We start from the raw sequence: 21,514 nt of genomic DNA, 5'->3' as shown, positions 1-21,514 counted from the left end.
ACCTTTGCCCCTCCCTCCCACCTTCTGGTCCTATGATCATAAATGAAACAGTTTCCCATAATGCTTTGTTACCCTTCTGCTAGAGTAAGCCAGTTGGGCTTCATAAACCTGACACTGAAAATGTGCAGAAGGTCCCAGGAAGGCTTTTTAAAGTTTTCTACTCTGATTTTCTTCTTGGGCTGGAGATTGGTGTTCTGTTGACAATCAATGTGTTTCCTTTTTGTTTTCTGTAAACAATACTTAGCTTAAAGATAAGACATCTTGTCTGAGAGTGAATAGCTCTATACATTATTGCAGCGAGATGTGTTTGGAAATGCCTCGGTAGCGATCCTTTGTTGACTTATTCTGTTTGTCCACCTTCACGCCATGATGTTCCACAGAAAAGGCAAGCAGCCTATTTCCACCCTGATTTCTTTAGTAAAAGAGAGAAAAAGAATCTACTGAAGTTTTTGTGAAGTCATGCACTGTAATTCCCATGGGAAGATCGTGCAAGTGGAAATCTGTAGTTTGCCATTTCTGCAAAGTACCTGTCTTCTTTTCTGAGTTGTACATGGTAGAGACTGTATGTCAGAATTATGGCTGGGACATTTACACTGCTTAGCTGCTCCTGAACTTTATAGGCTGAGTGCTGCAAGGTGGTGAATGCTCCAGCCCCCATATAGTGAAGCATTTAACCACTTTAAGCATCTGCCCCCAAAACAGGTATAACCCATTGTGGAATGTGTCAATCCACAGAGGATGTGAACTGTTGCGCTTACCAGCTCCGGAACCTGGGTGCTTTAGCTCAGTCTGTAGCCCTGGTTCAATCCCCAGTGTCAGACAAGATGTTGGACATCACACAAGTGCAAAAAAATTGAATGCAAAATTGTGCTTGCAATATTGGAGGCTGTGTTTCAAAATCATGCCCCTGGAATGCAGAATTTTTGGAATCTGTATTTTGGCTAGCGAGAGCATAAGGCTAGACCCTCTTTGAAGAGTATCTTTTCCAGCACCATGAATAGGGTGACCAGATGTCCTGATTTTTTAGAGACAATCCAAATATTCAGGGCTCTGTCTTTTTTATAGGCACCTATTGCCTCTCCCACCCCTGTCCTGATTTTTCACACTTGCTGGCTGGTCACCCTAACCATGAATAATCAGACTGGAATGTGTGCAAACCTCATAAATGTATGAATTCTGTCCCCTGATTTGTATGTTCCTTGTCAGAGAGTGTCCTCTCTGTGAATTTCGATCGATGGAGGAGCTGGGATGGGAACAGACCACTTCTGCTGCAGGTACAGATTATCTGGTGGATGTTGTACATAAAACCTGCTTGAATGTGATCCTCCGCTTTCTCACTGTGTAAATGGCTGGGACAGCTTCTATAGAGCACTTCTGTCCCACTTAAGCCATATTTTGAGGTCTAATGTAGAATTTAGATAGTGTATAAGCCTTGGGCTTGCCCTGTGCCCAGGGATCGATTTCACCCTATATTTGATCTCTTCGGGCCTACCTGTGAGAGATGCTGAACACCTGCAGCTCCCATCGACTTCAGCTGGAGTTGTGGGTGCTTGGCGTCTCTTAAAATCAGGCCATGAGTGTTTAAACACACAACCTATTGGCTACCCTTCCCTGTTCACCCCATCAGGTTCTTCTAGTTGATCCTGCAGTGCAGGCATTGGGTGAAATCCATCATTGTCAATTGCAAAGGGTTTTGGAAAAGATAGAAATCTTCATGCTTCTGAGCTTAAACCAGCCTCTAACTTTTGGGGGTCAGAGCAAACTTTCTATAGGGTAGGTAATCCCATAATTCCCCACTACAGGGTTTCTTGCACTTTCCTGAGACGGTAGCGGTCACTTTCAGAGCCAGGATATTGCGTTAGATGAAGGACTGATCTGATCTATTATGTCTCTGTACTCTTTATGCCCCCTCCACTGTTAGCCCAACTGAGTTAACTGGTTCCCATCAGTCTGGTTTGCAAATGTTAATTTAGGTCAGAGAGAATTTTTTCTTGGCTCCCTTCAAGGGGGTGCTTGCCAAGTGTGTGGTTTATTGAATGCAAATGTTAGTCAACAGTTACGTTATCCAATGGCAGCCCTTTTTTTGCCGTGTTAAATGGTTTGGCAGAAACAAGTGTAAATATTATGTCAGTATTAGACACTATTTAATCCTGATAGATATGTTGGCAGTGGAGCCTGACTCTAATTGACAGATGTTAAATGATGCCTTCTGTTTCTAGTAGTGCCACAAACAAGAGTTCTGCATTGTTAAGGCTGATTAAAAGTCCATGTCTCCATAGTCTGGGTGGGATTTTCTTTTATGTATTAATCAAGAGGAAATTTATCACTGCAAGAGTGTGCTTTGTCATTCCTACTGTTGTCATTAATGCTTTAACACTGGATTATGTGGAAATCAAAACATTACAGCCCTTTTTTTTTGTGTCCTTGTGCTTTGTGTTAAAGTATCAGCAGGAAGCCTTTCTGTCCCCTGTAGAAAAGCATGTGGGGGATTCAAGAGAAAAGAGTTGCAGAGGAGGAAAAATTATAAAGAACTCAAACATTCGTTGTCTAGGCAGGAGTCTGCCAACAAACTCTTAATGGCAGGAGTTGCAAAATAATCTGTGGGTTCCCTGCCTAATCAGATTGGGATGTTAGTACTGCAAGTTGCCTCTCTGGATGCAAACGTGATCACTGTGAGTGAGATGTTACCTTGGTTCCCAGAATTAACTTTTGGAGAAGTACTGGTGCCAGGTGTGTGTGCATACACGCTCCTTGGAACGCTGGCAAAAATCCAGCACCTGGGACAGGTAATACTGATACTACTTGACAAGTACAAGCCTTTTATCTCAGAATCCCAAAGCTTTTGTCTGACCATTTTGCAGATAAGGAAATTGAGGCATAGGGAGGCAAAGTTACTTGCCCTAAGACCACCGAGTGAGTCATTGGCAAAGCAAGGAATAGATCCATGTATTTTTAAAGGTACTTAGATGTCTATCAATGCAGATAGGCATCTAGTGAAACTTAGGAAAGTGCCTAGGCCCACTTAGCATCTGTCTGCATCATTAGGTGCCTAAATACCTTTAAAAATCTAGCTCCTGGACCCCTAATCCTATGCTCAAATCACTAGATAGCCCTACCTCTCTTGTCAACTGCACATACACAAAGCAAGTCCGTCTAATACATGTGGTGGATTTGAGGTTTGCAAAAGAAACTTCTCGGACAAGAGTGGCAAGTAGGATGGATCTTGTGTAAGGGATTAATAATAGGCCGAGGAGCCTTTCATCTCTAGGCCACTGGTTCTAATGCATCCCGGGGCAGTGGAGACCAGAAGTTGTTACCAGCTGGTGTCAAGTGGTAGCTTTTGTGAAATGAATTGTAGTCTCCATCCGTTCAGTTGCAAGATCAGCATTGCAATGGCATCTGGTCTCTTTGGTGGTGCTTTCAGCACCAGGGCTGAAGACTGAAATGAGAGTTGAGAGAGCGGCCCTCTCAGCCCTACTGGGTGGTCCCCTTGATCAATTTCTGCCATCTTGATGGCTGGTTTGATAGCTTAGGTGAAAATGAGGATGGTGATTTCAGTGCAGTTCCTATTACCTGGTCAGAAAAACCACCGCCACAAGTAGCCATAGAGGGATGTCTCAACAAAGCCGAGGCGTGGGCTTGGATTCTACACCATTCTCTCACCCCTCACTATATGCAGAAGCATGAGGGCTAAATTTGTCCCATGTGAAACTGTTGGTTTCAAAAGGTTCCCTTATGTTGTCTTCTGTCCCGAAGAAGATATTTAAACTTGGCACATAACACCTGATTCATAAAGTAATTTAAAGATTTTTTTTTGGGGGGGTGGGGAGGCCCTATAAGGCCAAACTATACCTTCAGTTGCACCCCCCATAAATCCACTGCAGTCAAGGACGTTAGTCTCTCAATTTATCCCAGTGCAATTGAGAGCAGAATTTGCCCCATTGTACCTGTTTCGTGGATACAGGACTTCAGTCTCCAAAGCTATACTTTGTGCACCTTTCACAACCAGTTAAAATCTCTGCTTTGAAAAAGTACCCCCCAGGCAACCTAGTAGGGCCATGGATGGCAGGTGTGTGTGCTACCCTCCTGGGTTTATGGTTATTTTTCCTTAGAGATTTAAATCCACTAAGTTAACAAATAAACAATAAGAAATAATGAATTAAAAAAAAAACATTTTGAGGGAAGATTCACACCTCAGTTCAGCTTTGTCTGCACAAACGCCGACAAGTTATTCTAGAGATGCTTCTGCTCTTGCTTATGCTGGTGTAAATCAGGACTGTGTTCCAGAGAAATCAATTGTGTTACAGCAGTGTAAAATTGACATCTGCTCAGAGCCAAATCCCATAAGCCTGATTCTTTGCTGCCTGGCACCTTTTGCTGCTGTTTACACTTGCACTACGAAATCAGAACGGTAGCAGTTTACACGTACTTTGCACTGGTGTAAATGAGGATATGAAGTGCAGGGCCATGGAGAGAAACTACTGTGTGGTGTGAACAGATTTAAAAAGGAAAAAAAAAACAACAAAAAAACAAATTGTCCCAAATTCACTTTGAGTGTCCAATTACTCCATTGACTTTAATGCATGAAAGTGGCCTGTTTTGCTTTCTTGTCAGCTTGGAAGTAGTGGAAGATGGATGGAGAAAGCGATTCATCTGAAAGAAACACTTACTGCCTAGTTGTGGGATTTATGATAGAGGTTCCTGTGTGCTTTTGCTATATATTTTTTTCTGTTTTGATGAAAGCACTGCTGATTGGCGCGTGCAAAATACCCGACTAAAAATCTGAAAAGCACAGGACTTATTTCTGAGCTTCTAGGGTGAAATTCACCACTGTATAGAGAGAGAGAGAGGGTATGTCTACACTACAGGATTATTCCGAATTTACATAAACCGGTTTAGTAAAACAGATTATATAAAATCGAGTGCGCGCGGCCACACTAAACACATTAAATCAGTGGTGTGTGTCCACGGTCCGAGGCTAGCGTCGATTTCTGGAGCGTTGCACTGTGGGTAGCTATTCCGTAGCTATCCCATAGTTCCCGCAGTCTCCCCCGCCCCTTGGAATTCTGGGTTGAGATCCCAGTGCCTGATGGGGCAAAAATCATTGTCGTGGGTGGTTCTGGGTAAATGTCGTCAGTCATTCCTTCCTCCGGGAAAGCAACGGCAGACAATCATTTCGCGCCCTTTTTCCCTGGATTTCCCTGGCAGATGCCATACCGTGGCAACCATGGAGCCTGTTTTGCCTTTTGTCACTGTCACCGTATGTGTACTAGATGCCGCGGACAGAGGCGATTCAGCAGTGCTACACAGCAGCATTCATTTGCTTTTGCATGACAGGAGAGATGGTTAGTAGCCATTCTGTACTGTCTACTATGAAATTGTAAATTGGCAATGAGATGATGGTTACCAGTCGTATTGCACTATAACTTCTGCTGCTGTCATAGGTGCCCCCTGGCTGAGATCAGCCAGGGACGCAAAAGACAAAAATGGGAATGACTCCCCGAGTCAATCTCTCCTTTATGGTATCTAAAAATAGAATCAGTCCTGTCTAGAATATGGGGGAAGTGTACTAGAGATCCAGTGTATCAGAGAACCAGAGAGCACAGTCACTCTGTGTCTGATCCCGCAGGAATGATGAGCTGCATGCTATTAACAGGGGGTGCTCCTGCAACAACCCCACCTGTTGCTTCCCTCCTCCCACAGCCTTCCTGGGCTACCATTGCAGTGTCCCCCCGTTTGTGTGCTGAAGTAATAAAAAATGATTTTGATTTCGGACTGCATCGCCACCCATGCTGATCGGAGCTCCACGCTGGGCAAACAGGAAATGATATTCAAAAGTTCGCGGGGCTTTTCCTGTCTACCTGGCCACTGCATCCGAGTTCAGATTCCTGTCCAGAGTGGTCAGTGGTGCACTGTGGGATACCGCCCGGAGGCCAATACCGTCGATTTGCGGCCACACTAACCCTAATCCGATATGGTAATACCGATATTAGCGCTACTCCTCTTGTTAGGGAGGAGTACAGAAACCGGTTTAAAGAGCCCTTTATATCGATATAAAGGGCCTCTTAGTGTGGACGGGTGTGGCGTTAAATCGGTTTAACGCTCCTAAAACCAGTTTAAACGCATAGTGTAGACCAGGCCAGAGAGAGAGCACAAAGCCTCACTTATGCCTTCAAAGTAAGGCCTATGCGAGACATCAGTGGTGAGTAGCCATGGCTCTGGCCCACTAGTCGGATGAATTTCATCCAAAGTCCCAAACCTTCAAACACGCACATGCTTTAATTTTTAAACATTTAAGTGGGCCCTTTGAGTTCATGCAACTACTCTCCTGCACAAAGGTGAACACGTCCATAAGTGTTTGTCAGATGGGGGGCCTACGAGTGTAAAAGTAAAGAGCTGTGTCTCCTGTCTGGGAAGCAGGATGAGTGGGTTTGGAGTCGTTTACAGGGTTAAGCCAAATTGAAAATATTTAGAGGCCTCTGCATATACTTAAATGATGGGATTATGGAAAAATGTGAAACCATAATAAGTTTTAGCTCGAATAAGCACCTTACTGTATAAACTGTTGGTTGCTAGAGAGGCATCCATTTGCTGCTAATAAGGCTGAATGACATCATCTTTCATGTAAGTCTGGAGTAGTAAATAAATGTGCAGGGGGGATTGTTCTCCTTCCTGCAAGGTGTGGTGGCTTCTGAGTAAATGAGAATTGAGGCTGTTCAGCACATGTCAGGATGTGCCATTCCTGGCTGGATTGGAGCTGGTGCCCTTTTAACAGTAGGGTGGTAAGAAATGTTGGTAGCATTCAGTGTTAGCCTACTCTTAATAGTGATGGGGGGGGGGGGGTGATCTGATACCTGCAAAACTGCTGCACCGGCTGCTCCTGACCATTGATTGTGTGCCGCTCACATTAGGCCTGATCCTGCACTAGTGACATATGCGAGTAATCTATAGTTCTGGTGGCAGCCCTGTTGACTTCAGTGGGACTTCTCACATATGAAAGTACTACTCATAGGAGTAAGGTACTGGAAGAATAAGGGCTAAATTGTGGCTTTGCGAGCTGGAGTCATGTTTCTGGAAATAGGACACAGACGCACCATGCGAGTGAAAGTATTATACCTATGAAAGGTAGAGTGAGGGATGCTTAGGTGGAGCTGTGCATCTGTGGCATCTTAAGGATGCAGCATGAGCTCCCTTTCAGCCTGATCCAAATCCCATTGGGCTCTGAGAATAGACTCCCGTCAGGCCCTATCTGTGCAGCCTTCAAACGCTATAGTTGTGCATCAGGGGCTGGCCCCCAGCCATGACCCTTAACCCACTAGATCCACTCCTGTTTCAGAGTGAGTCGTGCTGGCTGCTTGCCTTCCTCCCTTGCATTCATGGCATGTGAGCGAGCCCCATTGCTACTCCTTGTAATAGTGCACTAGGGGATGGAGTAAGGGACACCAAGTTTGCACACATGCCCTGGCCTGGTGCGTTTGCCTGGCTGTAGCCAGATTCTGACCCCAAATACATGAACCTGAAACACACACACAGGAGATTTTAAAAAACAACCCCCCAAACCAGAAATTCCACAGAGGCCCATTTCTAATACAGACCTTTAACTTTTTATTCCAAAGTACAAAGCATACACATTGGGGAAAATAGTATCAATATATATATACAAAAATAACAACTGTTTGCACTGGACTGATTTCATAAAAATACATAGAGTGGGCAGTTCAGAGAGAGTTTTTTTGTTATGGGTTACAACCGAAGAGCTGGGACACAGATGAAATATCCAAGTGGGTGTTCAGTTGCCATGACTACTAAAGAACAATGGATAAAATCCATTGTTGCCCTGCAGATGGGGCCCAATTCCCCACTGCCCTATCACTTACACCTGGGCAAAATGGGTGAGCCACTCTCTATGGTGCACAGTCTTATACTTTATCCCCTTTAAGGGCCAGGGTGTCTGGAGCTAGCCAGCCCTGTTCAGTTATCAGACCCAGCTGGGAAGGGGGAAGGTGATCCCTATGAAAAGGCTGAGAAAACTGCTGAGGAGAGGTGTTGTGGGCCCTGAAGGGAAGGGTGAGTCCTCCTTTCCCCCCAGAGAGGCAAGGGGAAAGTCTATGGGAGTTGCAGCACAGGATGGGCAGAAGAACTGCTTTTGATATTTTGCCTATATTTTACTTGCAGGGGAGAGACTTGAGTGTGGCCGTGAGTCCTTCCTGAGGAGGTTGGGAAATCGAAACTAAGTGAAGGGAAACTGAGGCAGCAGAGAGCTTGAAGCCAGACCAGGTAGGTGACACTACTACATTTACATTGGTGTGAATCAGAAGTAAGTTCATGGAGATCAGTGGAGTTACTGAGATAAGAATCTGACCAGATCATTCTGATTAGGCAACATTTTACACCCACTTTGCACTGATTTAAATGACCACACAAGATGCAGGGCAACAGAGAATGAGGAGCTTTTCACCAGTGCAAAATAGGCATGTAAAGCTACCAAATCAGCATGGTAAGTGTTTTGCACCCATTTTGCACTGGTGTGAATGATGGCACAAGGTGCAAGTCATGCCCACTTGGGCCCAAATGTGCCTGAGGATTTCTGCATTCGGTGCTTGTTCCCGCAGCTATTTCTCCTTTGAGTAATCCTATCCCATTAATGTTAGTGGGGCTCCTCAAGTGAGTCAGAGCCTCAGGATAGGGCCTTAAGGAAGCTTTTGTTCGAAGGACTGTATGATCACTTCTTTTGGAAAGTGGATAAGCAGCGTGCTTGAGTTTGAAACATATATTGTAACAGCCCAGAGATGACCTTCTACTCTTAATGCTGACTGAGAGAAAGGACTGAATCCTTTCAGAATGAATAGGTTCTAAATAAAGAACAAGCTGGAAGAAAAATGTTATCTGGAGATACTAGAAGTTACATTCCGACTAGCTAGAAAACAGGCTGTTATCCTTTCATGTATTTCCAATAATTTACCCAGTGGCAGTGACCATAAATTTGTGGCATTGGTGAATTGTTCACCTTAATGGGTTTGATCCTGTAAACTATTCCTCCCATAAGTAATCCTGGCTCACAATAGGAGTCTCCTGGCCCCCTGCAGGTCTCCTGGCTTGAGTAAGGATACTTGTGAGTGTGCCGTTTGCAGATCTATTGTGTTGGGGGGAGGAGGGAGACAAAGATCAATTTTCAAAGATATTTTCATGAAAAATAAGATTTCTAAAAATTCCCCAAACCTGAAGACGAGCTCTGTGTAATCTTGAAAGCTTGTCTCTTTCCCCAGTAGAAGCTGGTCTAATAAAGTATATTACTTCATTTCCCCACACTCTTTTTGTCTCTGAAAAGAGATGTTTACAATTCCCAGTCCGGTAGCAATCACTCTAACGATATGCAGCCCCAACTGCCTTGAGGAGAAGGGAGGGAAATTAGGCCTTTGGCTTTTTGTGGTTTGTGGGGGGTTTAATTCTCTTTAGGAGGTGCTCAGATACTGCAATGAGGGGCATCATTATAAAGAACTGGATAGATTACAAAACCCCACATATGCTCAGAGGGCTTAATTGCCATAGTTCTAATAACATCAATAGAACTATGGTGATTTCTACTAGCTGAGAAATTGGTCCACTGAAATGATAAATGATCTAACATAATTCCCCCCTCCCAATTTTTATTTCATTTCTATTTTAAAACATTTCTTTTCTCCACAGTAGATGTTGCCTCAAACTTTATGTACTGGCAGGCATTTCCTTTGCTCCTAAAAACCATCACTGCTACTTTGAACAGACTGAGGTCAAAATATTGCTATTCACTAACCACCAGGCATAAAAGCTTTATCCCACGTTTCCCTTGTACACTGCAAAGTGCTGAGTTTTCTCACTTCCCACTATAGAAGATAGGATCAGAAGGTGCTCTGCACCATGCAGCATCAAGCTAGTACAGTATGTATCAAATGGAAGCAGGAATCACCTCTGTTAGTCTGTTCAAATGGTGAGTGTGATTAACAACAATAAGATCATTTAACTCTGTGATCATAAGAACATTTTACAGCAATACTGAGCCAGTGATCCTCTTCTAAAGCATGAGGCTGCTTTGTCTCATCTAATTTTACAAACAGAATTGCTTCTCTTTAAACGGTGAGAAAGGCTGAAAACTTAGGCTATTGAATAGAATAATTCTATGTGTTAATGTTCAAACAGCATCAGTGCTGTGATATGCAAAACAGATCTGTTGTGATACTGACTTACTTGCTATCTTCTGGTTTGTTATGTGCTGCTAAGTTAGTGGTGGTATGCATGGGTGTGTAGGCTGTAGAACCTGAGCAGCTGTAAATTGGCACGGTTCCTTCAGAATCAGATAATCGATTTATACCTGCCGAGGAGCCTGCCCACAGTATTTATTGCATATGGTAACAACTCTGTTGTTGCCTTGTATTTCATGTTTGTTACTATGCAGTGCATCATGGCTACACATCACTTCATGACACAGCAGAGAGAGAACTGCACACTTTCTACTTCAAACCAAAAGGTCTTTACCACTTGAGCTAAAGGAGACTCTACTTTAACGAGCAGCATAGGTGCTATGACACATAGTTATGCAGTTCTAATTCTAACCAGTAAAGAGCAGTGGTGCACATATTTAAATGGGGTTTGTCATGTTAGCTGACATAGTTCTAATATATCTGTCTTTTCACCCTAGGACCACATGGCTCTTAGTTTCCATTTAATGAAAAAAAAAATGCAGACTCCATGTTTTTTCCATTCAGTGCCCCACCTATGTTCTGTTTGAGAAGACCAGATATTTAAATATTAAATCTACTATGTAGTGTCACAGAGTTAGTGGCCTAGATGAACACGCCGAGATAATTGCTGTGCAAAACCATCATTACTAAGTTTTTACACGCTGATCCTGCGTAGGGCTAAAGTTTTTTCCAAAGCACCTAAGTCCCACTTTGAAGAGAGACTTAAACACATGGGTACCTAAGGCCTTGGCTACACTGGCGCTTTACAGCGCTGCAACTTTGTCGCTCAGGGGTGTGAAAAAAACACCCCCTTGGGTGCAGCAAGTTACAGCGCTGTAAAGCGCCAGTGTAAACAGTGCCCCAGCGCTGGGCGCGCGGCTGCCAGCGCTGTAAGCTAATCCCCTCGGGGAGGTGGAGTACCTGCAGCGCTGGAAGAGCTCTCTCCCAGCGCTGGTGCTGCTACCACACTCGCACTTCAAAGCACTGCCGTGGGAGCGCTCCCGCGGCAGCGCTTTGGAGTTTCGAGTGTAGCCAAGCCCTAAGTCACATTAACTTTGTGAGAAAGAGGCATCCACTGTAGTGGATAGAGCATTGGACTGTAACTCGGGGGCCTGGGTTCTGTTCCTGGCTCTGCCGCTGGGTGGGCTTGGACGAGTCACTTCATTGCTCCGTACCTCAGTTTCCCCATCGGCAGAATGGAGATTGTAATCCTTTCTAAAGCACTGTAAGATCTACCAATGGAAAGTGCTATACAACAAGAGCATGGCATTTATTATCAGGTGCTTTGGAAAATGTTATCCTAGACTTGTAGCAGTGTTGAGAACCTTGCAAGTCCCCTGGAAGGGAAAAGGACATGCAGGGTGCTCAGCATCACTGAAAATATGGTTAGAAGTGCTTTTCAACCCCACCCCCACCCATTATTAGAAAAAGCAAAACAATAAAAATAAAAAGAGCTTCTCTTTGGAAAAGTTGAAGTCTTTAGCTGTAGTTACCACAAAGAGGGACTCCAGCCATTCAAGTAGTACAGGTATGGATAGTACTGGTAGCTGTTATACACAGAAATCAGAGAGGCCCTGGAGACATCATCCTCTTTAAGGACTGGGAAAACTGAGTTCTTATCAAGTCCACTGAGTTCTGAGGCTAGTTGCTTCCTTTTGGTTTTGTACCTTCTGTTCTGGAACCAGATTTTCACCTGGGTTTCAGTGAGCTTCAGGTTCTTCGCCAGGTGGGCTCGCTCCGGGGCAGACAGATACTTCTGATGACTGAACTTCCTTTCTAACTCAATGACCTGAGTGTGGGAGAAGGCTGCCCGTGAGCGCTTTTGCTGCTTCGGGGTCCTTTGGTTGCTCGGTGAGGATTTCAGAGGGTTTTCACAGTCTGATAGGTTGGTCTCCGTATATGCCTCTGGGGGAAGGAAGAGGGGAGTTAGACACCAGAAAGAAAACAGAACAGCTTGTTCTCAGGCGTTTGCCTTGCCGAGAGCACACAATTCCATTGTCATCCTGGAGACATTTTTACGTGTTCACGTGAGCTTAAAAATTCAAAAAGCTTTTGTATATAATTCTCCCCTGCCCCTGAATTTTGATAGTGTTCACTCTGGGCCAGATTTTAAAGGTATTTAGGCACCTCACTCCCATTGATTTAAGTGGAAGTTAGGCACCTAAATACCCTTAAAAATATGTTCCTCTGTTGTGAAAATGCCTTTTTCTTCTGTACTCACAATGAGTGTCACCATTATGGGGTCCTGACTGGGGCTCCTGGGCATTATTGTAATACAAATAAAGGGTTGCTAACTCTTGGGATTTTATTGTGAGTCTTACAATAGTTGGTGTTTTTCTTAAAGCCCTAGATTCTGGAGTGCTCTGATTTATGTGAGAATCTCAGCTTTCACTTTAAGAAAGTCAGTTTCTACCCTCATGTTGCAGAGAAAAGTTTGGAAATGTGAAGTCAGTGCGCCCCAAAGTCTCAGATGGCAACTATATAGCAAATTTAAAAAACAAAACAAGACCCCACCATCCTCATAATATAGGGTTTGTTTTGTTTTTAAGGTAAATCTCCTGCGTTTTGAATGCTTGGGGATGGCAGTCCTAGTAATTTGTAATCATTGGCCAACATTTTCAAAGATGGATGCCCAGGTGTATGTCTGGGCACCCATAAAAGTGGGTCTGATTTTCAGAGGTGCTGAGCACCTGCTACTGTCATTGAAATCAGGCCATGAGATAGATGCCAGATAGATATAGCCTTTAAAAAAAACCTTATTCAGGTGGATCAGTATAAAATTAGAGGCCCCGTTCTCTTTCCACACACATTCCACTTACTTCCATAGAGCTACTGCTACTCTCCATTGCTTTAATTGGCAGCAGGATCAGTCCCTTAGTGCCTAAAGCACCCAAGTTTGAGAATTTGGGCTCTTGACTCAGTCCTACCCCATCCCTGTGAATGGCAAAGCTTCCAGTTCACATCAATGGGAACAGGATCTGGATCCCTACACAAGTTACCAGTCAGGTGGGAGTTTTACTGCTAGAAGGCTGAACTTCTGATATATCCAGGGTAACGAGATCAGAAGTGTCTCCTTGATGCTGCTCTTTTTTGCTGTGGCATTGCTGAGCAAGTTTAGCAGGATAAAGACGATACCTGCCACGTGAAAGACGCACTAGTACATGCTGGTTTTAATGTGACAGGAGAGCAGAGTGAAGGAATTAGGGCATTGTTGATGGCCATCACAGCTCAGAGGTAGCAACCAGACATATCACCTTCATCTTATTTCCAGAAGAATCATTCTGTCACTTCAGATCTGTGGGTGCTCAGCACCTGTCTGGATCGGGGCTGATCGAAGACAGTGGGAGCTGGGAGTGCTCTGGGAGTGCTCCAGGATCAAGCTCTCCATAACTAAAACTCCCAGTCTGAAAGATTTCTTTGAGACAGTGTCGGGTTAAAGTAAATTTCCAAGGGAATCCCACCCCTACTTCCCCCCACTTTAAAAAACAAACAAAAAAAAGTTCATTGAAACATTTCTCTTGATCTTTGCTTTTGTGAAAACTTTGAACTTCAGGGTCAATTTCACCTGGAAAGATCCCTTTTAACATGAAAGTGATTGATTAAAGTGTCTTTTATTAATATTATAGTAGTTCCTGAATATCCCAATCAGGATTGGGCCCGGACTGTGGTAGGTGCTGTACAGACATAAAATAGATCAGTCCCTTCCCCCAAAGAGCTTACCTGTGTTTGATTCCCCCTTCTTGTATATAAAAAACACGATGGAGAGACACTCGAGCATTCCCTGGAGTGTGCAGTGGTTTCCAGTGCTTCCCCAACACCAACAATTTTCAAAAACTTGTAGCAGCTTCTTTTTCTTACCCCCTCCCACAATCATGCAGGTGCATGCTAGAGAAACTTGTTGATATTTAAAGATCACCATTCTTTAAAGGAAGCGCCAAGTGATTTGCAACGTTTTGTGTTTGGCTGCCCCAACCTGGAAATACACAGGTCCCAGAAATGCACCACCTTAAAAATGACTCAGCAGCAGGTGCATTAACAATAAGATGCCCTTTAAAGCATTTTTTTTTCCCTGTGGAGCCTCAATCATGGGCCAGGCCCCCCTTGTGGTAGGTGCTGGACAGACACAGAACCAAAAGCCAGCCCTTGTCACAAAGAGCTTCTACTTAACAAATGGGATTTTAAAACCTCCTATTAGATTAAAGTAATCAGTGATGGTGAATGCAGCAAATTTACCAGGCCAGAATAAAAATAAAGGGAGCTTCCAGGAGCTCTTTAAACATGCAGCTGTGGCACTAAGGGGGGGGATCTTGTTTCTGTCTGCTTGATTAGAGGGGGGTCTTTCTGGGCTCTCCCATAGATTCATGCAGGGTCATATGTCTTTCAAAAAATGCTCAGGGGCAAATTTGCAACCCCCACTTCTTGAGGTGCCTAAATAGGACCTGAGCTCCTCTGGGCGGGGTGGTGGGAGGAAATAAATCTGTGCAGACAGTGGCTATTTCTATTGCTTTTCCCTTGCCGAGACCCCACTTATGCGCCACTTCCGCCTGATTTGGAGGTGTCCCCCCCGGCACCCTGGGAACAGAGCGCTTGGGTTTCAGTTGAGCGCTCAAAGGCAGAGGAGCTGCTCCTAGTTTAGGCTGCAGGGTCTCTGCTGACTAGGAGCGGGACCTGTGATTTACAGCCGTGCAAGCGGGGCGCCACGTGCGTGGGGAAAGTCTTGCAGAGCCAGGCGCGCGTGGGGCCGGGGGCTGAGCAGCTGCTTACCTGCGGCTGGCTCTCCGGGCTGCTCCGGGGGCGGCGGGGGGACCCCTTCAGGGAGGGGTTTCCCAGCTGGCTCCCGGGGAGCGGAGCTTGCACCGTCCAGCGCAGGCTCCGGGCTAGAGGCACCGCAGCATCCCCGGCTCTTCCTCCCCTTCCCCGCAGCTCCGCGGTCGGCACCGTCCCGCAGAATGTCTTGGATGAGGAAGGACGTGAGCGGCTTGGAGGAGTGGGGCAGCGAGCCCCGGGGAAGGCTCCTCCCCGCTGGGTGCTGCTGCGGGGCCCAGGGGTGGCTCTTGCCTTCAGGGGGCTCTGTGCTGCCCTGTCCCTCCTGCCTTCCTGGAAGGGGTGGCCGGGAGCTCATCTCCCTCCCCGCAAGTCCACCAGGGAGAAGCCCACAGGCACTTTCACTTTGCAACACTCCCTGCTTTGCATTTATAAGCCAGCCAGCCAAGCCTCCTGGGTCTGATTGGAGCCCGGGGCAGCAGTGAACGCCCTTGGAGAGCTTCCTGGGCTTCCACCGCTCCTGAGCAGTGAGATTCCTCCTTGGTATATGTTCGCAGTGCCAAGGGAAACTGCCATGCCTTGCTGCTCCTGGCATGCTGTGTCCATGGGGACTTGCAAAGTGTCTCTCTCTCTCTCTCTCAATCATAAGGCTTTATATTGCTGCCCATCACCTTGGTATAGAAGTGCTGATATTTCCTGTTGACTGGAAGGCTGAGTAGCTGTGTTAGTCTGTACCCACAAAAACAACCAGCAGTCCAGTGGCACCATAAAGACTAACAGATTTATTTCGACATAAGCTTTTGTGGGTAAAAAAACTGCATTTGAAGAAGTGGGGTTTTTTACCCACAAAAGCTTATGCCCAAATACATCTGTTAATTTTTAAGGGGCCACCGGACTCCTCATTGTTTTTAATCAATAGCAAAGTCCCTAGTGGACTTTGTGTAATCTCTGGCATCTCGTCCTCTGCTTGGGAGGAGGGTTTTTAGGGCAGGCCTGGGTGTCCGTGTTAGGGGTAGAAGGTGGTGCTGGTTGTATGGTGGAGAGTAATTCACATTGTTTATAATACTTATTTATAGTAGTTTTGGTATTAAAGATATTTAGGCCTTTTTTATAGGTGTTTTAATAATGATGCTATTTTTCTGTGGGCAGTGTTAACATGATAGAATCTTTTGGATCAGAAATAAAACTGAGGTCCTGATTCACTGTGGTTATTGAACAGCTCCTGCCCCCCCCCCTTTTTTTTTAAAGGAGCGGATCTGAGCTCAGGTTATGAAGATGGTGGCAGTGATAGGATCCATGAGTGTTTGCACGTTGTCACATACCTGTGGTGCGGGGATGGTGGGGACTCTTGCATCAAGTCATAGCCCTTAACTCTGACTGACAGTAACCATTTTTCATGCTTGCAGGAATACCTGGAGATTGACATGTAAGGCAGCCAGTAGTGGTCAGAACGGAGAAAAGAGCTGTATGTCTTTCCTTTCTCAGTGGAAAGCCGCCCCTGCTATTCTCCTGGGATACTGTATCTCTTTGTGTACTTGCAAGCCCTCATTCGAGCCTCTGTTATTTAAGAGACAAATATACGACCCCTTCTCTCTCTTGTCAGTTTGGTGTTTGCTCACAATTAGTTTTTGGCCATTACATGATTTGACCCCAAATACAGGGAGGAGTTGAGTATTGTGGGGAGCGAATTTTTAGTTAAATTCACAGAATCAAATTAATCCCCCCCTGTAACGTCCTTAACTTCACTGGAGTTAGCCCAGTGATCGGGCCCATTCAGTCCTGGTAGGTAGCAAATGTTACAGGAATATTTATGTAAAACCATCATAGATGATGGAGTAAAATTCTGCTTTGGCTTCTGTTGACTTCCATGGGAAGCGCTTCTTTAAGAACAAAATTTGCCCTAAGGTCTAGATAGGTCTAGATCCTCAGTTGGCAGGAATGGATTTACCATTAAACAAACCATGTGGTGGCACGGGGTCCCCAAAAACACCCCCCCCCAAAATGCAGGACAAATATCTGACAACCTGCCCCCGAGTCCCAGCCAGTGGTGCAGCAGACTCAGGCAGGCTGCTTGTATGCCGTGGCCTGTAGCCTCACACTGCTCCCAGAAGTGACCGGCTGCTGGCACGTCTCTGTGCCCCCCTAGCGGAGGGGTGCGAGGCGGCTCCGCATGCTGCCTCTGCCCCTGGCAGCACATGGAGACACACTGCCCCCCTCTCCCCAAGGGGCGCACAGACAAGTGCCAGCAGCAGGGCTAAAGCGGCTCCCTGTCCGCTCTACCTCCTTCCGTGCCACTTTGCTCCTGGAAATGGCCGGCATGTGTCTGCAGCCCCTGGGAGGGAGGTGTGTCTCCATGCGCTGCCCCCGCCCCAAGGGCCGACTCTGCAGCTCCCATTGGCTGGGAACTGTGGCCAATGGGAGGTGCAGGGGCAGAGCCTGTGGGCAGCGGTGCACAGACCCCCCCCGCAGGTCCCCCTGCCTAGGAGCCACTGCCAGAGGGGTGTGTGCGCTGGTCGCTTTGGGAACTACATTGCCGAAGGTAAACGCTGCCCCTGTCCTGTACCCCAACCTTCGGCTCCAGCCCGAGCCTGCACCCAGTACCCAAACTTCCTTCCAGAGCCCTCACCCCTCCTCCCACACCCAACCCCCTGCCCCAGCCCAGAGCCCGCACCTAGCACCCAAACTTACTCCCAGAGCCTGCCCCCAGCACCCCCTCCCACACCCCAACCCCCTGCCCCAATCAAGGTGCCTCCCTTTATTTTCATTTGCTTCCCATTACTTATAAGTATAGGAGGAGGATGAAGGAAGGAAAGAAAGAAAGAAAAATGGTGGTGGTGGGGGGAGGGAGAAGAGTGTGTGTTTGTTTTTTCTTGGCTGGGTCCTGGGGTGGGGGGAACAAAGCTGCACACAGGGGTTCTGCTAACTCTAAATCCGCCACTGTCAGTTGGTGTAAATCAGTATTGTTCCATTGCCTTCAGTGGAATGATGCTGATTTACATAAGCTGAGGAACTGGCACTGAATGTTTAGTCTGATGTATTTGCAGGTGGTCCCCGCATATCACTGTCCCCTTTCCCCTCCATAAGCATGACATTCACAACACTGACTTCTCCTTCCAGCCCTCTACCCTTATCCACCCCCAAATCCAAAAACAAAGCCCCTACCCCAGGGAAAGCATATACTCTAAAAAAGGAAAGGTGCCCTGAAATCCTCAAGAGACTTCACTGCTATTGACTTTTACATGGAAGGCACTCAGATACTGCACTGATAGGAGGCAGTATAAAGCCCTTATAGACAGATAATGATCCGGCTTTTAACTTTTTTTTTTCCGTTCAACCTCTCTAAACTGTTTACACTGGGTTTTTTTCCCTGCAGTCTGTTTTGTAACAGGAATTGCGTCCTTGGAGAGCTTCAGTAGCTCCAATAATAACTCAGTCTCATTATCCTCTTATTGCCCAAGAAAAGCAATTTGGAAAGATTTATGAAGCAATTGGAGCCAAACAGTATTATTCCAACAATGCCCCTGCGCCAGGCTCTCTAACCCCTGGTCCCTTGCTTCTGGAGAGCAGATTAGGATCCGTTGGTTGCTGCCTGAAAGTTTAGAATGCATTCAAACTGGGTGGCCTGCAAGTGACTTCCTACCCAATCTGTTCAACAGCTTAGCCAGAAGTCCTCACCTGTAACACATATTGGGAATGTTTGCTTAGAGCCGGGGGAGGTGACCTTCTCACACTGACAGTGAGGGGGGAGCGAACGCTGTGGCTGGCCCTGGCACCTTGAGATTTCCCACCTCTTCCCCTGTAAATATTGCAAATTTAGTTTAGTATTTGGTGGGTGAAGCAAGGTGGGGTTACTCGTTACCATGGGTCTGATTTTCCTCTTACTCAGAAGTCTGTGGGTCAGGCATAGCTGCATGGAAGTCAGGGGAGTCGCAAGATCCAATTGTTGTAAGAGGAGATTAAGGCATCATATAAATATAAACTCAGGGCCTGGCAAAGCATTTCCCTGGAATTCTCAGGCCTGATTCTGATCTGTGGGTTTGCAACCGTGTGAGCGCACCATCCGTGTAATTACATCCGTTTAAATGTATATTGAAGCAGCTTTTGTGGATAGATAAGTCCTATGCTGAGGTAAATCAGGAGTGCTGAAGTCAGTGAGATACACGGAGTAAAAAAAAAAAAGTGCAAATGCAAACAAAATCGGGCTTATTGGGTACATTTTTCTAAAGTGCCTACATGAAAGTCAATGGGAATTAGGCTCCTAAGTCACTTGGAAGCTTTTAAGAATTGGACCCAGAGTGTTTTTAAGGCTGAGCTGTGTGACAGTGTAACTGATCACTTATGCCTTTGATCTGAAGTAATAGCTTTACTGTTACTATTAAGTCATAGTACACCACTTACATAGTGCTTGATCCGCCAGGTCCTTGGATAAGTCTGTGGGGCTGTTGCCTGTGTGTGTGTGGCGGGTACTTGTGAGTGAATGGAAAGCGAAGTGTTAGGTGTGGTCTTCTGCACTGAGCAGCAGTGAGCCTCAGTTCCCTCTGTTTTTAATGCATGAGAGAACGGTGCTCAGTTACTACAGTGGCGAAGGTCACACAAGTGCCTAGGGATGTCGGACTACAGGGTTACAATGGAGCAGGCTGTGGAGGAAGAATGGGATTGTCTGACAAACAGGGGCATGACCCTATTTGTCATCTTACTATTTCTCTCACCTCTTCAGCCTCCTGCTGTTGGGCAGCAGTGACTTGGTGGGTGCAGGCACAGTGCTCTTGTTGTAGGAAAGGGTGTCCTGCTCACCTTAGGCTTGTATATGCAGCGCTCCTCACCTGTGCTGCACAGGACCAATCTTGTAGGGCTTACCTCCTCCCCCTCCAGTGTAATGCAAATAATAACCAATCGACTAATTAGTCATAAGTGAACCCCGAATAACAGAACAGCCGTTGTCAGCTGTGTCTGCTTCTGCCAAGGCTGAATCAGCCCCAAGTATATATGCACACAGACCAAATTCTGCCCACTGCAGCCTTATTGATTTTAATGGGACTGTTTGGTCCCTATGTCTACCATTTTAATAGAATCAGCATTAAAAACATAGGGCAAGGTTCATCCCTGGTGTAAATCCACTGACTTCCGTGGTAGCCAGGTTTGCAGATTCTCAGTCCAGTTCCTAATCACTGGACTATGCTGCCCCCCAACTCGCTCCTTGTAGTTGCAGGGCTATAATAATTCAACTCTATCCAAGCATAGGCATGATTATAATATGTTGCTTTCCTAGGTTCCACCCCAGGACCAACCTTTACCAGCCTTCTGTGGTTACAAGCGTAACAGAAAACTTTGAATGCCAGGGTGTTCAGCACAAACTACAGATGAGCAACAGAAATGGCAAGATTTCAGGAACAGCAAAGAATCCTGTGGCACCTTATAGACTAACAGACGTTTTGCAGCATGAGCTTTCGTGGGTGAATACCCACTTCTAACACGGCTACCCCTCTGATACAAGATTTCAGGAGATTCTCTTTTCTCATTTTGGCTGTGGGAGTGCCCCTGTGTGGACACTTGGTGTATTGTGCTAACCCCATTCTAGCACCGGTTGAAGTGGTGTGTGTGTGTGTGTGAGAGGTCTGGCTGGCTTTTGGTTTTTGAAGGGGAGTGGAAAACAGGACAGAATTAAAGGGAAGGGAAATGTAATGTCCTCCCAAATTGCAAATCATTCTACAGAACAGTGCAGCATTTGGCTGTGGGCTGAGTATATTTTAAATAAGCCAAGAATTCTAAGTGGGGGAGGGGCTTTTGAATGAATTGTTGCCAGCAGACACCAATATTGTAAAGAGGCTGACCCTACAGGTATCAAGCTCACAAAGCTCTCCTGGCTTGCGTGTGTGTCTGTCCGTCATAAGGGATTTGCATTGTGCAGTGGCTACTGGATTAAGTCCTAGACTCAGAGTGTGATCCTGCAGAGCCTTATATAGTTGATTCTATTTTGCATTGCTCCTGTGAGTAAGGCTCATATGGTAGTGCCTGTAGTTTTGCTACAGGCTCTAAAATAAGCTCAACCTGGCATTGTTTGTGATGTCTGCCTTCCCTAGGCATTGCCAAAAGCCTTCAAAATGCCTCTGTCTGTCTGTCTCTCTCTCTCTTCTCCTGCCCCCACCCATGTGTTCTCCCTCCTCCCAAGAGAGACTAGGCAGATGTTACATTGGGATTTCAGTAGAGTTAATGGAGTGGCCCTACCTCCTTGAAGCTGCACATGCCTGTAAATGCATTTTACTCTACTAATGCACTTTCAGCCATCTGGGATGGATGCATCACAGGAAAAGCATCGAGTGCCCAATCCTGCAACCTTGACTCATCCAGGTAGCACTACTTACTCCATGCCTCTAGCCCACTGCTTGGGTGAAACTCTTATCATGTCTCGTTCCATTATTTCCTGTAAGGGTTTGCCCAATGCATCTTCCTGCAGGTCATTTGTGAATATCCCTGTATACTATTTATTCTCTGGGTATTTTGCCAACTGTTTAGCAGTCTTCAAGGTGGGGAAT

At 46.0% G+C, this 21,514-nt stretch overlaps 1 protein-coding gene and 1 long non-coding RNA gene across 3 annotated transcripts in view; one reads left to right on the top strand and one right to left on the bottom strand.

The window, feature by feature from the left end:
• The window catches only part of LOC120397602, a 112,868-nt gene that overhangs the window by 31,388 nt on the left and 59,966 nt on the right, over positions 1-21,514 (top strand). For both annotated transcript variants that reach the window (XR_005593888.1, XR_005593887.1), the window contains exon 2: positions 8,176-8,277. This is a non-coding gene — a long non-coding RNA (uncharacterized LOC120397602). The remainder of the gene's footprint in view (positions 1-8,175; positions 8,278-21,514) is intronic.
• NKX3-1 (NK3 homeobox 1) lies at positions 11,464-15,368 on the bottom strand. Its single transcript, XM_039523680.1, has 2 exons — positions 14,982-15,368; positions 11,464-12,122 (listed from the first exon to the last, which is right to left on the bottom strand). The coding sequence occupies exons 1-2, from the start codon at positions 15,337-15,339 to the stop codon at positions 11,707-11,709; spliced, it is 774 nt and encodes a 257-aa protein (XP_039379614.1). The 5' UTR covers positions 15,340-15,368; the 3' UTR covers positions 11,464-11,706.

Source organism: Mauremys reevesii, linkage group 2 (assembly GCF_016161935.1).
Source record: "Mauremys reevesii isolate NIE-2019 linkage group 2, ASM1616193v1, whole genome shotgun sequence".
Classification (NCBI taxonomy): Eukaryota; Metazoa; Chordata; order Testudines; family Geoemydidae; genus Mauremys; species Mauremys reevesii.
Note: the sequence above shows the minus strand (reverse complement) of the source record. Positions and strands in the feature narration are given on the sequence as shown.